The sequence below is a fragment of the Primulina tabacum genome, chromosome 14 (genome assembly GCF_025594145.1).
Source record: "Primulina tabacum isolate GXHZ01 chromosome 14, ASM2559414v2, whole genome shotgun sequence".
Lineage (NCBI taxonomy): Eukaryota > Viridiplantae > Streptophyta > Magnoliopsida > Lamiales > Gesneriaceae > Primulina > Primulina tabacum.
The window spans coordinates 28,069,289-28,086,039 of NC_134563.1; the positions used below are offsets into that span (position 1 = coordinate 28,069,289).

General features: G+C 37.6%; 1 protein-coding gene across 1 annotated transcript; it reads right to left on the bottom strand.

Annotated features, from left to right (window-relative positions):
• Nucleotides 1-3,081: 3,081 nt before the first annotated feature.
• LOC142523686 (uncharacterized) lies at nucleotides 3,082-7,650 on the bottom strand. Its single transcript, XM_075627414.1, is given in 4 exon segments — nucleotides 3,082-3,282; nucleotides 3,551-4,807; nucleotides 4,809-7,285; nucleotides 7,492-7,650. Coding segments are annotated over 2 exon segments (3,711 nt in total). The 5' UTR covers nucleotides 7,275-7,285; nucleotides 7,492-7,650; the 3' UTR covers nucleotides 3,082-3,282; nucleotides 3,551-3,562.
• Between the last annotated feature and the right edge of the window lie 9,101 nt (nucleotides 7,651-16,751).

Sequence of the window (16,751 nt, forward strand, 5' to 3'; positions counted from 1 at the left end):
TCCCCGCTGTCAGCTTTTTTCCTTGTCAATTCCAGTGCTAGCTTTAGTGCTTTGTTAGGGAGGGATTAGATACACTCCAATAATTGATACCATCAATCATGCACCAGTTACTGTTAATGTGGAAAGTGGATGAAGTGAAAGTGGTACAGGTTGATTCGCAGCCGTATCAATATAATTCCAATGCTGTGGAAGCTATATATTATGATGGAGCTTTTGGTCCAATTAAGTTTCGTAACTACAAGGTGTATGGACAACCAGGAGCAGTGTACATGGACACTCAAAAGGTTAAAGAAGCAGTTGAGAAGGTTCTCAAACCTACTGCCATTGTCTCTCCTATACCCATGGTCCGACCTATTATCGAGGAGGTCGATGACTAAGCTCACTAAAGAAGAGACGGAAGTCGCTGCAACTTCCGAGTGGAAAGCCAAAATGCAGTAGCTGGTGAACGAAGTGCAGTCTCAGGAGTTGTGGGATATCGATGGAGCTGAACTAATATTTGAGGAGGAATGTGGAGGTAGCAAGGAAAAAGAGTTACAAATGGAAGATTTAATCTTAGCTCCGGCCCAGATTAAAGATCGATAGCCGGAGACAGATGGTTCATAAAGATGGAATAGATGAGAAGTATGGTACAAAGTAGGCTGGATGGCCACTTTGGTTAATTTTGTCATATTGACTGATAAGAAGTTTCTGTAAATATGCGAGGAATATGCTTTTAAGTCATTCCTTGCTGAACTTGTTTGTAAATAATGATGGAGCACTTGTGAATAAATAAAAATGACGACTCATAGAATCCGCTGTACTTGATGTATTTTGAGAGGAATATTTGTTATGTTGGTTGGCCAAATTGATGACGAAGTGAAGTTTGTTTATTGCATATCTTGAAACCTTGAGAGTATTGTTTGAAAATTGTTGTTTAATTATTGGTTGGTAACAATCAGTGTTGACCCGCAATGTTTGCATCAATGTTGAAGAAAACAGGCTTTTGGCCATTTTTCGGTCTTTAGAAAATTTTGGGAGTTTCATTTGTAAATGTGGCATGCCAAAAATACAAATACATATAAACAAATCCCAAGCAGCATGTATTATGTTAACAACATGTTTCCAAGAAAATTTTTTGGCTTTCAAGCCACTTTTCCAACTCTACACATAAGAAAAAAAACACTTGCCAAATCATGGAAAAAAGTGCAAAAAATTACAGCTATTATCCCTAGTCGGCATGTTTTATTTCCTCTCAATGTGCATGACACTCCATACGTATATGCTCAGCCGGTGGCAGAGATATTCATCAAAGCTTAATAATTTCTTTTGGATTGGCCAACGGCACTACCAAGAGGACAAGATTTTCATCTCCATTGGTATTTAAGGTATTGATTGCATTGGTCTTTAAGATAAATCATCGATTCTCCAACTATGTTCCTGCGAAATAATGGGACCAAGTAAGAAATAATTGATCAACAAAACTATGCTTTGTGTGCGCTATATTTTGTCATAGATGTTGCACTTGTCACTTCTTTGTGAGATGGAATGAATCTTGTCATTTTTTAGTTTATGGCTTGCCAAAATTCCAGAAAATGGGATCTCATCCTCAGTGAATTTGGTAGAGCATCACAATTTCTTGTGTTGATGCATTTCTTGTAATCACATTGAAGATTACATAAGTTGTGTTACAAGGTGTTACTTATAAAAAACTCATTCAGACATATTCACAAACAAGACATATTCACAAACACCTTGAGTACAACATGAAATGTAACATATTCTACAATGTTTTGTGATGGAGGATTGGGAAAAATGGTGAAAAATACCTATCTTGAGAAGGCGTGGCTTGTTGTAAAGGAGATTAATGATGACAATTTTCAGAAACATGGATGGCATCACAAAGGCGATGTAATCGACGATTTCTTCGGGAAGATCGGTGCGCGGCGATGGAGATTTAGGGGGAGGAAATGAGGAAGAAAGAGATGAGGATGAGGTTCAGGGAATGCACACTCGGATTTAACATGTTGGAGGAAGAACATGTGTTTCAACTGTCAATTCTTCTTCAAGTCCGTAGAACTATTCCTTTCAACCATATGTTTCTACGCTGAGCTATGAATAACTAGAAGACCGAACAAAGCAAAGACATAGCCAACTTGGCCCACTGAGCCGAATTGGTCAAATTAGCAAAATAGCCAAAATGGCCCAAATTGGCTAGGTGACAGTTGTTTAGCCCACATCTTGAAAGCCCAATAACTATAAGAAGTCTGTAGAATGTAGAGATGCCCAATGGACGAGCCCAAGAAGGTGCCAGTTGAAGACCACGATGGAGGAGTTGATCCACGACGCATCATGGATGATCGTGGAATATGGGTGGAACTGCTCCGCAAAGTGTAACAAACACAGAAAGAAGAATCAGGATAAGACAACAAACACATCCAACAAAAAATCTACATCAAACTTCTGCATAATTCTATTATTAATTGCTCGCTCATTTTCTATTTCCAAGCAGTCTATTTTCTCGTTCCTTCAAATTTATTGTAGAATGTCGATCAAAATTCATAATAACATATTTAAGTTTGATGTTTATGAATTCTCTCTATAATTTTTTTATTTTCTTCAGTTTATACGTTTATCTTTGAACTCATATCGAGGGAACTATAACTAACGGTCGAATCGGGACTCGCAATATTTGGTAAACAAAGTCAGATCATTCTGGCACGAACACGTGCCTGACACACTCTGTAATTTTCGTGACAAACATAATGATTTTACACTTAATTTGAGTCAACTTCTACCATAAATATATAAATTAATACGTCAATGTAATATTTTTATACCTAAAGTTTCTTAAATTAGTTCATCAAAATTGTTAATTGTTTTGTACCCTAACACATATAGTAGGCATTAGCATTAATAAAGTTTTTTTAAAATTATAATCAAAATCTTATTTTTTGTAAGTTCTAAAACGATCAGTACTCAGATATCATAAATTAGTAAAAAAAATTTCAATGTTTTGTATCATTTTCGTCATTTTAAAAAAAGGTGAACCCAGATGTAGAATTTTTTTTTCAACAAATCAAAAAATGCATAAAAAAAGGACGATCATCGATAACAATATACATTTCACATGATGAATCTTGATTGTGAAACAGACATGTAACGCCTCCCCATACAACGAAACTAACATTATTGATCAGGTTGCCTTCTAGCAGTCACCTCTAGTAAACCACTTTGCAACAGGTCCTTGTTCTCAAGAATCTATCTACGCAATTCTTGATTACAACACAATGTAATGATAAACCCCTGTGAAAGAAATAAAAAAGCCATGACTACGGTGATAGTTTTCAAAAATAATATCAACGCAAGGGTGACAAGTGGTAAAATCATGAATAACAATTAACAACTATACTGCATACAGGATTACATAGGCATTCTTCCCTTTAGTCACAGGACATTCATTCTTCAGATAAAGAGTTATGAGTCCCCTTTAATTATGATTAGCATATACCATAAAAAAAGTATCATGATGATGCACTATGAGTAAAATACTCAGTAACGAGTAGATAGTTACCAAACTCCAAAGTTACAACGTCAAAGTTGGATCTTCCTGGCACTGTGATGGTACTACAGCAAGGGGCGAAATCTTTACTGAGATTAATGGCGAGTAGCCTATCTCGTAATTAACAAGCACTGACCCGAATATGTTGAACTTTTCTGCACTATTGTGAGCAACTTCTGCATCAGAACCGCGCTTAAATATCACTTTTGCTCGACCAGACTCGTGGTCAACTTCTGTCTCAGATTCCATCAAAGGCCCAAACCGCCTGAACATTTTATTAAGATTTATTTCAGAAGGGACACGATTTCTCTGCTCAAAGTTCAATATAAGCTCAGCAGGTGAGGATTCTTGCTTCTTTCGTCTAACATTCTCATTTGAATCTGCAATGGTGGTTGGATAGGTCCGGGTGGAAAGCCTCTTTCTAGAATATGATTTACGGCCAGGTTTCACTGATTTTTCAATATCAAAGGGCACTACTTGAAGATTGTTTGCCCCATTCTCGCAATTATGCAACAATTGTTCCTCAGAATAGTTTTGAACAATCCTGTCCGTCCAATAGGAGTCATTGACATCATCAAATTCAAAGTCTTCGGCTGATCCTCCAGCTGATGGAGCAGATCTTTTCTTTCTACCGCGTCTATTCAAAGCACTTGAACTTCTGAGACCCTTGAAGAAAGTAATGACTGTATTTAGGAAGTTATGCCGTTTCTTAGGATCCTGTGCCACCAGTTGAAGTTGAGATAGCATCTCGTTTAAAGAAGAATCCCTTGAAACATCGATACTTTGCCTTTCGGTTTGTTCATATGCCTTCAGAGAACCATCATGTACTGTTTCATCATTGAGGCCCTTCACTGTTGATGTTGATCCTGTTAGTTGGCAGGCTACTCTGCGGATGCATTCGCCAATTTTAAACGAAGGCTTAGGAGTTTGAATGGGTGAAATAGTTACTTTTGCTGCAGGAACAGCTAGCCTTTTCTCTGACCCATCAGCCAGAGGATCAAGTGCTTTCCGTTTTTTACTAGAAGATGAGGAAATCGATTTGCTCGCATCTTTAGCAACTAATCCATCTTCATCATCAGGGGAATACACTGCATCACCCATTAATTCTGTCAAGCTTCTCTCCTTCCTAGACTGAAAGCTGTCTTTTGGAATGTACTTGCTTTTGTGGGAAACAACCATATCATCACTAGTTTCTTCTGTGTCATTTTCCAGCAATTCCCCAGATGAGGGGAATACGGTCAGCAGGCGGAAGCCCTTAAAACAACTAAAATGCAGACAACTGTGCCCGAGCAATAACATAATCCAATCGATCAATCCCAGAAGAAGCACGAGGTGCTAAATCTCTAACATAGTCAAGAAGTTTATCCGGTTCAAAAGCAGAAGGACGAGTAGATTGATCTACACCAGTTCTTAGACTTGATTCTTCATGTATCCCAGTATTCTCAACAATCTGAGTTTTAATCTTGTCATAAGCATCTTCTGGTACACAAGAACATGCCAAACCCAATTCTACTCGTCTAGCAACCTCTTCCAAGGCACAGTCCACAGCATTTTGAAACGCTTCAGAATTACTTTGCTTCTCGATCTGGGAAAAATGAGACCTGAAAGGCTTCAACACAGATGCATCATTCCAAGCAAAAGTTCGATCTCCAAAATATGCTACCAAATAAGAGTCTTTCTTATAATATTTAACAGCCCTTTCTGATGCATCTGCGGGATCAAATATCTGTCCAGGCCACCAGGGATAGCTCCTAACTTTACCCCAGACCAAATCTGAGAGGGAAAATTTACCCTCATTTTCTGGTGGTGATAGATAGCCTGGCTGGTTCATTCGCAGTGAACTTGCAGACTTTACTGCTTTCTCAATCAAAAACTTTGAATTTTCACTCTCACAAGCAGGCTCTTCAGTTCCGAATGCAGGCTCCTCCCTGTAACCCACTTCCTTTTCTCCATCACATGTTTGGTCAAATTCTATTTCCTCGCCCACATCCACATTTGTAGTTTCAGAAATATGGTCCTCTGTCATATGAACCCCATTATTTTTTCCTGAATTATCATCTGTTTCTCCAGAAATGTTTACCTCAACATTAGAAGTAATCATATCAGAGACATGTTCCTTTGTTACGTTATTGCCATCAATCTCCTCACTGCTTTCACGAGTTCCATCCCCCTCAAAAACTTTCGCTTGAGACAATGCAAATTTATCGTCAATAATTATTTCAGTATCCGATGCGCCGATCAGAGGTTGGTCTGCATACCTCCCAGAATCTTCTTCTACGATTTCCTCATCTCCAACACAACACGAACTTGTTGTATTCGGTATATTTACTAGATTATCATCAATATCAGGTTGAATCTTATCTTCATTTATTTCAGCAGTATTTACTCCAGCATCCATTTGAGTTGGTTCGTTTGAGAATAGATGGTCTTTCTGGACTACTCCAGTTTCTATGTCTCTATTAGTCTTCAGGCATTCTTTCTTGTTTGAAAAACTCAAATCTCCATCAATGAAATTCATTACGTTGTCAGAGTCCATGAGAACAGCTTCCTGTTTTTCAGTGGCAGCTGTGTGTTTACAAGAAGATTCTACAACAGCATTTGAAATACCGTCGATCCCATGCGTTACATCACACTCCGCACAATCAAAATCTTCAATACAAATTTGATTATTATCTTGATCATTAGGTACAAGGGCATCTGACTTAAGAATCAGGTTCTCAGTTTCTGTGACAATAGCTTTTCCTTCATTGGCCTCTTTTCCTCCATGGGCATTAGTGCTTGCACTTTCTGCATTAGCTTTCAAAATTTCACCTCTCAACCTACCGCTAGATGCAACTTCTTCACTAGAAAATGGAGCTGCAACATCTGGAACTGATACAGAGAGATTCAAATCCACAGAATGACAAGGATCAATATCACCATAATCAACGGCATCAACTGCACTGGAATTAGATAAACCAACTTCGTCGACAACACAGTCTCCACCATTAGAGTTGAGAGAAAAATAAAAAGGTGCAACTTGGTCACATGCTCCGGTATTAGTTGTCTCATTCCCCATAACAGAATCAGCATCCAAGGAATCCGGACAAGGAGCAGAATTATTGACAGGGTACAAAACCTTAACGTTGCCTAAATCACCTTTTCCTTCAACAAGAGCTTCCACCGGAGTTCTCAAACCTTCAGGTGTTACGATGTCAGAACTATTACCATCATCAACTATTTCGTCTTTAACCACCTTCTCATCAATCACCATGGGAGTCGTTCTCACTATAACTTCCTCAGACTGTTCAGTAATAGTGTCCAGTGTCACTAAGGACAACATACCTAATTCGGTAGCAGATTCACCATGCTCAGCTTCTAGATTTTCAGCAACATGTTTTGGTTCATCCACCATGAGCACCACCTTGCTTTCCTCTAACTCGCTTCCGCCTCCTTCATGCAATGCATCCACAGTCCCTCGAAAATCTTGATTCTCGGACGTATTACCCTCCAAATCCCCAGCTTCTCCGGCTACGGAGACACCTTCTTTCAGACCACTGACACCATCGACAAAAACATCAGACCCAACAATTTCCACCATCACTTCTCCTCCATCCCCCTCCTCGTAGGAGTCGTCAGTCTGTTTCTCACTTTCACTAACTTTCCTTACGCTTTCACTGGCTAAGTTAACAAGAACAGGTGACCCTGAAACAGCAGCACTACATACTAGGCCAACACCACCTTTCTCATCCCCCATAACCAAAATATCTGAACAAGCAAAATTTATACTTTTTCAAAAAGAACTCAACCTCATAAAAAATTGGAAAGATCCACACAACCCTAATGGTAGTAAAACATAAATATACCAAGAACGCATTTGAAACGTATGTATCTTCAAGAAAAATCCGTGTGTGAATATTATTGGACAAACAAGTAGCGTATTGGTCTTGAAATTTAAATGAAAAAAAGAGTACCTTCTTGAGGACGTTCTTCTGGCAAATTAAAAGCTGGGATTTCTGAGGGTTTTTAGAGAGAGAGAGAGACTGAGAAGAGGTACAGTAAATGATCCACTCTTGGGCACGATGAGTTAAATTTGAGTGTACAAAGATACGATAAATTAATAAGCCTCCAACATGAAGAGTCCTCGTCCTTTTCCCGGTGAGTTTAAATGCGACTACAAATATAACTAGAAACTGTAAATAAATCAAACTGTTTGTGAGCTATTCGAAGCTCAATTCGATAAAAACTCGTTTGAGCTCGTTTAATGAGGCTCGTTAAGATAAGGAACAAAGTTCAAGCTCTACAATATTCGGCTCGTTAGCTCGTGGATATGTTCGTTAGTAAATTCATAAGTAATATCTTAGATGAAAAATAATAATTTTGATATTTAATTTATTGATTTAACACATTAATTATAAAATATATAGAAAAATCTATTAAATTTATTTATTATAATAAATTGACAAATTTTAATAAGAATATTATATTTTTTTCTAAATGTATAATTTATTTTTTAATGAATTTAATAAATATTTAAATGTACGATTCATATTTATTGAGCTTGTTTATGTTCGATAAAAGTTTGAATAAGCTCGTGAGCCATGAATATATTCGTTAAATAAAGCTCGAGCTCGGCTCGATTATAAACAAGCCAAGCTCAAACATTCAAGAGTTCGGCTCGACTCGACTCGATTACTTCCCTAAATGTCACCATACGACTCTAAAAATTTTCGTTCGATTTGTATGAATTGATTTGAAATCTAAAGATTTTGATAATAATTTTATTGTCAAACATTTACACTCTACTTATATAATAGTTATATATACAAAATAGAATGAATTTCAAATAACTCTGTAAGAAATAATGCTTGACAGATGTCCGTTAATATATCAACAGTAGTGTAAATTGTAAATTTGTGTTTTATCAGAATTAAGTGTTGTATCAAATGTTACAACATTTAAGACAACATGCAGCGGAATATTAAAGTTTGTAACACAAATTTACTTTAAATAAATAGATAGACAAGATTAAATTTGCGCAAGCATGAATATTTGTGCGGTGCCTCAGGGCAAAAATTAATCACTAGAAAAACCAATCGTTTACAAAAACCTATCACTAGTGATTTTCACAAATATCAATTTCTTCAACACGTTGAGAAAATTAACGCTTTCTAAAACAAATAACCAGAATAAAAACTTAATCAAGAAAGCAAAAACGTGATGTCAAAAGAGGAGCCACGAAAACGATCTTTAGCCAACTTCGTTACGGATGTTGTCTGTAGATGTCCCCAACATTCAAGACAACACGTATGCCGACTATCTTCAAAGCAGCAACAATGTTGATAATATCTTTCTCTGAAATTCCACGACGTGCGAAAGTATGTGTATGATAAATCTCAATAAAGAAGCCGAGAAGAGAGAGCTTCAATGATGTCATTGATCTCTTATTTATAGATGTAGACTTTTATCTCCACAAGGAAACCTATTTCATAAGGAATGTAAGAGTTTAATTAGAAATAAACTCTATTTAAATATTGATACCATATTATCATTATAAATATCATATTTAGAATATATTTGTATAATTATCTCATTATCTAGAAAGGCAAAATCTCAAAAGATAGTATATGAAATCAACTTAACAAGGAAAAGATAATTTTAGGAAAATAATTTAAATCTAAGGAATTGTATCAATTAATTTCGGAAATATTATTTCCCTTCAATCTCCTCCTTTTTGCCTTTCTTGGACAAAATGAGATCAAACCCATTTATCCTTGTTTAGCTCAAATCATCTCCCTCTGAGTTATAGAATTTTTCTCCCCCTGAATAAAAACAAAGTTAGCATGAGTGTTGTTAGTAGTGTTGGCAACACTTGTGATAACACCTGCATTGATTTCACTAACAGTTCACTAAAGTTGATACATCAGGCGCAGAGAATAACATAAACAGAAACATCAGCAAAATAAGACATCACACAATAAAACAAAGATCAAATATTAACCAAAACACTTAATTCCCATTATCCTCTTCATCAGAGGCTTTTTCCTCATCTGTTTCAGAACCTTCGTCTTCAGTGTCCTTGGTACCAGATGGACCAGCTTCAGAAGTCTTCGTTTGATCACCATCTCCCCCTTTTTGTCCAGGAAAGACACCGACTTCCAAAAGTAGTCTGTGGTTGGCCACAAGATTTTTGTAATAAGCAATGTCTGCCTTAGCTTGAAAGATCTTTGTGAGGGCATGATTAAATTGAGCATGAACTTTAGCTACGGTGAAATTCACAATTCCATCTGCCGGTAGAGTAGAAGTGGAGCCTTGGGGAATACCAGAAACAGGTGGTGCCGGAGGAGACTCAGTCCAGGGGAGATCAATCTTTCGATTTCCTTTGAAGAATGCAGGAGCAATCTTGAATGGGTCTCCCAGGTCAGATAGGTGCTCATTTATATCTTTAATAAAACCTTGTGAAACCAGCAGCCCATAGATCAGACTGGGAAATGGTAGCTTTGACGCTTTCAGTCCACCTTCAGCATATTGCAGCACTGTGTTGAACACAAGATTCTCAAAGTTAAAGACCCCATTTGTGCCAATTGAGTGTAACACAAATGCTTGGTGCCTAGTGACAACAGTGGTATTGGTGGATGGTGTCTAGTTGCGTATAGCCAGCTTATGAAGCACTGAGTAAAATGAAGTGAGATTGGTGACGGACAGACGCTGAGGATGGGCAGGGAATTGAGTTAAGAGGCCCCCGGTGAGTGTAGAGGCGACTATATGTATATAAGGGCCTAAACCATCCTCATCCTCTGTAGCAGTCTGATTGTAAGGTCCAAAATTAAGACGACGTAATCCAACTGTATGCAAATCTAGGAAATATGAAAAATGAGTAATTAATTGATTTTAATTGCTAATTGATTAAGTGACATACATGCTTATATGATAAATAGGATTTTATTATCATTATGCATAAAACTATATTTTTAAGGAATATTCAAGTTGCGATCGAGGAATGGAGACCGAGGGCTGGAAAACGTAAAATTGTTTTATTAAATAATTAATTTTAATTATTTTAAAATATGAGTGTTGCTCTTTCATATTTTTGAAAATAAGGAGTTTTGAGGTGATTTTATACGCCAGGATGTAAATTTTATCGGCGTTGGTTTTTCAACAAAAATACGAACTTTTTAGTAACCCGGCTATTAAATTCACAAACTTATTTTATCAAAACTATTTTAATATTTTATTTAAATCCTAACTAAGACTAATGGGCCTAAATTATGAGCTTATTAGGCCTAAAGCCTTGTTAGTATAAAATTAGCTATATAATTTGTTAATCACCAAAAACCCTACACACAAATTGCACGCCACTTTTCAGAATTGACACCCCAATATTTTGCAAACCTCACGGCACACACTCACAATTGAAGAAGAATTTTCGGTATTCAAGGGGTAGCTTCCTAGCCATCGTCTCCTCGTCCCATTCTTCGTCGTCAACGTTTATTAGTGTGTTTAAAACGCAAAGGCACGCCATATATCTCATTTTTTCGTCTATCACATTGTATTAACGTTTTTAATTATGATTGCATGAAAACATGGTGTTCTTGTTGCTATTTTCGGATTTATTCATATGCATGATATAATCTAACGGTTTGATGCTACGAATCATGTTTTTCAAGTACTTAGGGGCTGCCATGATGTTAAGATATAATCAAGTGATGATTTTACACGTTTTAAAGGAGTCCTAGACACACACCCAATACTACACATCAAGGAACAAGAGGCGGGGTCGATAGTTGCTGTCATGGGGTTTTGGGGTTCGGTTTTCTTGTTAAGGGGCTGGTTTGGTCTTGGCATGGGATCAAGGCTGGCCAGGGGCTTGGTTGAGTCAAGGGTAGAGTCCTAGCCAAGCTAGGACTCGGGTTAGAGGGATGGGAGGAGTCCTTGTACACAAGGACTCCTACCCGAGAATCTGGTGCAGAATCACGCACGGGGTCTGTAGCTTGTGTTTGGGGAGGGGCTCGGTCCAGGGCTCAGGGGCTGGGCTAGGGTGTCTCACTAGGGTCCTAAGATGGTGCACGGTAGGTTGGCTCAGGGGATAGGGCGTCGGCTTGGGTCCTAGACACCAAATCGTGGAGACCATCCACCTTGGGAGTTCTCGGCCAATAAGGGGTGGGAGTTGGGGGCTTCGTTTTTTATTTGGGGCTGGTTCCTAGGGGTTCCTAAGGTCCAGTAGGGTGTCTATGAGTGTTGGTCAGGGTTTGGTTCAACTTGGCTCGAGGGTGGCTCGACAAAATCGGGACATGGCTCGGGTGGGACTTTTTTAGGTCACTTCAGGGTTTCCTAACTAAAATAAATTGAAAAAAAACGGCTCACGGGGGTCGAGTCGTGGTTCACGAGGGCTAAAATAATATAAAAAGACTAAGTTTTGAATTTAGGAATTTTATATTAAAGTTTGGGATTTTTCGGGATTAAAACACCGTCAAAACGATTAATCATCGAATTAATTAAAAAGCCTAGGTTTTAAGCTAAATAAAATTATGAAAATTTTAATTTAAGCTTAAATGATTATTTGGGACATGTTAGAGTCAATTAATTCAAGAAAAAATGAAAAACGTGAAATTTTACGTCCAGGGGTAAAATGGTCTTTTTACACCTAAAAACTAGTAAGCGTCATGGCAGTGCTCTAAATGTTGTTTTTATGATGTTACGATTATTTTTAAATGTTTATGAAATTTTTCATGATGAAATTATGAATTTTAAATGTCTATTTGATTTTTATGATTTAAGGAAGATATTTAAAAGACATGTTGCATGCTTGGTTTCAAAAACAAAAAGGCTATGTTATGCACGATTTTTATAAAGTAATGAGAATGTAAAACATTGAAGGAAGTGAAGTAATTGTGACTATTGAGGTATGAGGTTTGAGGTAAGAATGGAAATGTCGTGAGGGAAAAAGCCTCAGAGGGAGCCCGACGATCGTATTTCTATTCGAAAGAGGATAGGTCAAGGCCCAGTTGACCGGTGAGAGTGTTGCTGGTGTTCCCCGTCGGCCAGTACTACGGTTTCATGTAGATGGATCCATCGACTTTTTGAGGTTTGAGGAAAGTCACAACTAACGATCTGAATTCAATAAAGGAAAAAGGAAAATGTTTATGATCATGAAAAAAGTTTTATGTCATGTCATGTTGAGGAAAAAAAAAGGAAAAGTTAAGGTTTATGTTTGCATGTCATGAAAAAGTTATTTTTACGTAAAAGTATTTTCACTGTTGCGTGCGATTTTATACGTATTATTTGTTATAAAGATTATGGTGTGTTGAGTCTTTAGACTCACTAGGTGTGATGGATGTAGGTGAGTTTGAGAGAGGACTTGATGGATGAACTGACTGGACTGAAGGTGCACACAACCCGAGGACCAGCGTTTCTACTTTTTCAGCTTTTATGATTTATGATTTATGATTTACGTTAAGGATTTTAAGACTATTTATTTATGCTTATGAGAGATTTTGAGAGGTTTAGTATGTGCTATACTTTTCAAATTTATTGCTTTTTAGGTTTGGTAAATCAATTGACGATTTCATGTTTTGACGTTCCCCTTTGGTATTTCAAATTCTAGTTGGTTGACGTTTATTTTTAAAGTGGTGCAAAATATTTTATAAAAATATTTTCATGGATGTTGAGGGTTCGGCCTAGTGGGTAGGCTTTTAAAAAACAAATATTTTTTTCTAGTATTTTTAAAGCAATAAAAAGGGCATACGTTTCACTGATAGTGAGAGTTGATTGCTGCAGGACTGAACTCAAAGATTTTATTGCGAACAAAAACTTTTCCATATTTCGCAGATCTCTAATCACCTACCCCGGGTGAGAGATTGGAATAAAACTCCAGCACAGGCTGTCGACTAAACGGGGTGACAACGGAGACTGTTGAGAGCAGGGAGCAGTGTTTCAGAAAATCAATCAACTTATGCCTCGCAAAGGCATCAGTATCGACGTTCCTTTCCTCTATGAAGTCACGGTGCACATACATATGCCACTGAGCATCTGCGTGCTCAGTGTAGAATATTGAAGAGAAGGCAATGCCCAAGTCATAGTTACTGAGGTCCGGGTTGTCCTCAGTGTGAGCAACATCCGCAGCGACATCCTGTTCAGCAGGCTCATTTTCTTCAGAGATATCATCTTCTTCAGCAACCTAGGTCGTAGAACTGCTAGATTCTTGAGAAGCAACAGAACCAGAGGAAGCTTCAGCTTTTTGATTTTTCAAATTGGCCATAAACTGGGCCAACGTGATTTCCTCTTCATGGGATGGTGAGGGCTTTGATGAGGGGATAGAAGGTGCGTCCTTGTCAGATTCAGTGGCCTCGTTGGAGGAGATACTACTGTCCTCAGGCGGAGAGTTAGTCTTCTTTCGGGCCACAAACTCATAGTCACCATCGGCTGAGTCATCGCCAGAGGTGTTGTAAAGATCAGCGAGGGAAGGGCGGCTCGGCCCCTCACCCTTTCGGCAAAAACACTTTGAAGTAGTCAAATCAGGGTTGTACCCTTCTTGTCTCTTTGATCGGCGAACAGGGGGACGTGGAGGATTAAAAACCTGTATTTTTGACGGATTATCAAGATCAATCGCATTTCCAGGCTCGCCCGGTGCGATTACTTCCAATGGTGTGGGTTGTTCTGCAACAGGAACTATTTCCGTGGAGGGCTCTACAGGAGATGTTGTTGCAGATGTTGATGAGGGAGAGGCAACATTTCCCCGGTGTCCCATCTCGATTCGAATATCGTGATGATCAAAACCCTTTCCTGCCATTTGTTAACTTATCAGTAAAAAAGAGAGTCACATAAATTGCAGAGAAAGAGCAATTTCGCTAAGGGGGATATGCAAATGGAAATTTCAGAGAACAGATTTTGCACATAATTTTTCGATTGCTATGAGAAGAGAATGCAGAGGATGGGGATTATGAATAAAATAAGTGAATTAAAGGATAATCATGCACAATCAGTACAACGGTAACAAAGAGATCTGAAGCTGCCGTATTCTAACGGTAAAAAAAATGAAACGGTGAAATATATCCGTTAACCTTTTCATGGCAATGACTGAGATGATTATTAGCGCAATACTTTTTCAAAAATTCTAGAAGTAAACCCACATCGAATTTTAACTCCACTAAACATCAACGATCATATGAATTCGATTTTTCGCAAAGTCGGAATTTTCATCGAATTGTACTTTGATGAACTAGTCATGTACATGTAACAATATTCACAATGTTATGTTTATGCATGACCTATTTATGCCTAATAACAGAATGTAACAGAAATAGAAACATGAAAACAAATATGAGGTATGTTCACAGATGACATGTTTTCGCAAATGTTGGCAACATCTTCTCACAACACGACCAATTTCAAAAAATATTCGATTTTTATGCACACTTAGAGACTTAAAAACTTTCTGATCATAGAAGTGGTAGCTCCCATACTAGAAGAACGGTCTTCTTTAGGACTCCTCTAGGTAGCTTTTTTCAACTTCTTATGTTTTTCTTTCTGTATTAAACTCAGAAGAGGTAGCTCCCACACTAAAATCACAGTCTTCATTGGTCTCTTTTAGGTAGCTTTTTCCCATCTTGTCTTCTGATACAGAGCATATGCAATATGCATAATTGATTTGTCTTTTGACTCTATCTTGTCAGATCACTTTTCGTATGGGACAATGTCATGGTATACATGATCATCCTTCAACTACTTTGTGATTTAATCAGATTGTTAAGCATATCCAAGAGTGTTAAGTTTAGAAAGAACAAGAAATTGTAAGTGTACCAGAAGATTATGCAACATTGTGATAACACATCATATAACAGTATGTATGTAAATGCAGTATGTCTAAGTCCTAGAAATGCACATGCATGTTAGGTGTTGTCCGAGATGTTGTAACATCTGGGACAACATCTATGAATGATCAGGCAGAACACATGCTGAGAGATTTCCTAAGGTTGGAGAATCTCTCAAAGTCTAATGCTTTTGTGAATATGTCAGCCAGTTGTTTATTTGTATCCACAAACTCCATTCGAATCAATTCTTTTTCTACTAGATCTCGAATAAAATGATGTCTTATGTCAATGTGCTTTGTTCGAGAGTGTTGTACTGGATTTTTTGAAATGTTAATAGCACTAGAGTTATCACAGTACACAATTAAGGGTTCACTCTTAAGACCATATTGCCTCTATCATTTGGTTCATTCACAAAAGTTGAGTGCACCCACTTCCTGCAGCCACATATTCAGATTCAGCAGTGGAAAGTGAGACACAGTTCTGTTTTCTACTATGCCATGATATCAAGTTATTTCCAAGATAAAAGCATCCTCCAGAAGTGCTTTTTATATCATCCAAATCCCCAGCCCAATCAGCATCTGAAAATCCTACTAAATTTGAGTTGGTTTCGTGAGTATACCATAATCCTAAGTCAATGGTTCCGGCTATGTATCGTAGGATACGCTTTACAGCTTTTAAGTGAGAAATCTTAGGATTAGATTGGTATTTAACACACAAACAGACATTAAACATTAAGTCTGGACGGCTAGCAGTCAAGTACAGGAGACTTCCTATGATGCTGCGGTATAAGGTGTTGTCAACGTTTTCGGCAGCATTATCTTTGGATAATTTTTCATTTGACCCCATAGGTGTCTTCATGTGCTTGGTTTTCTCATTTGCAAATTTCTTTATCAAGTTTTTTGCATACTTACTTTGACACAAAAAGAAGCCATCATGCATTTGTTTGATTTGCTAACCAAGAAAAAAACTTAGCTCACCAACCATGCTCATTTCGAATGTGGATGACATGCACTCAAAAAAATTATCAGCATGCTTTTGAGATGAGGAACCAAAGATTATATCATCAACATAGACTTGACAAATAAGGATTTCACCTTTGGATTTCTGTATAAAAAGGGTATTGTCTACCTCACCTTATTTGAAGTCAATTTCAAGAAGATATTCTGTTAGTCTGTCATATCATGCACATGGTGTTTGCTTCAAACCATAGAGAGTCTTTTTCAACTTGTACACATGATTCAAATTATGTGGATCTTCAAATCCTTTAGGCTATCTGACATATGCTTCCTCACACAAGGTACCATTCAAGAACGCACTTTTAACATTTATTTGAAACAATTTGATTTTCATGTAGCATGCAATAGCTAGCAATAGTGGGACTGACTCAATGCGGGCAACAGGAGCAAAGGTCTCATCAAAATCAA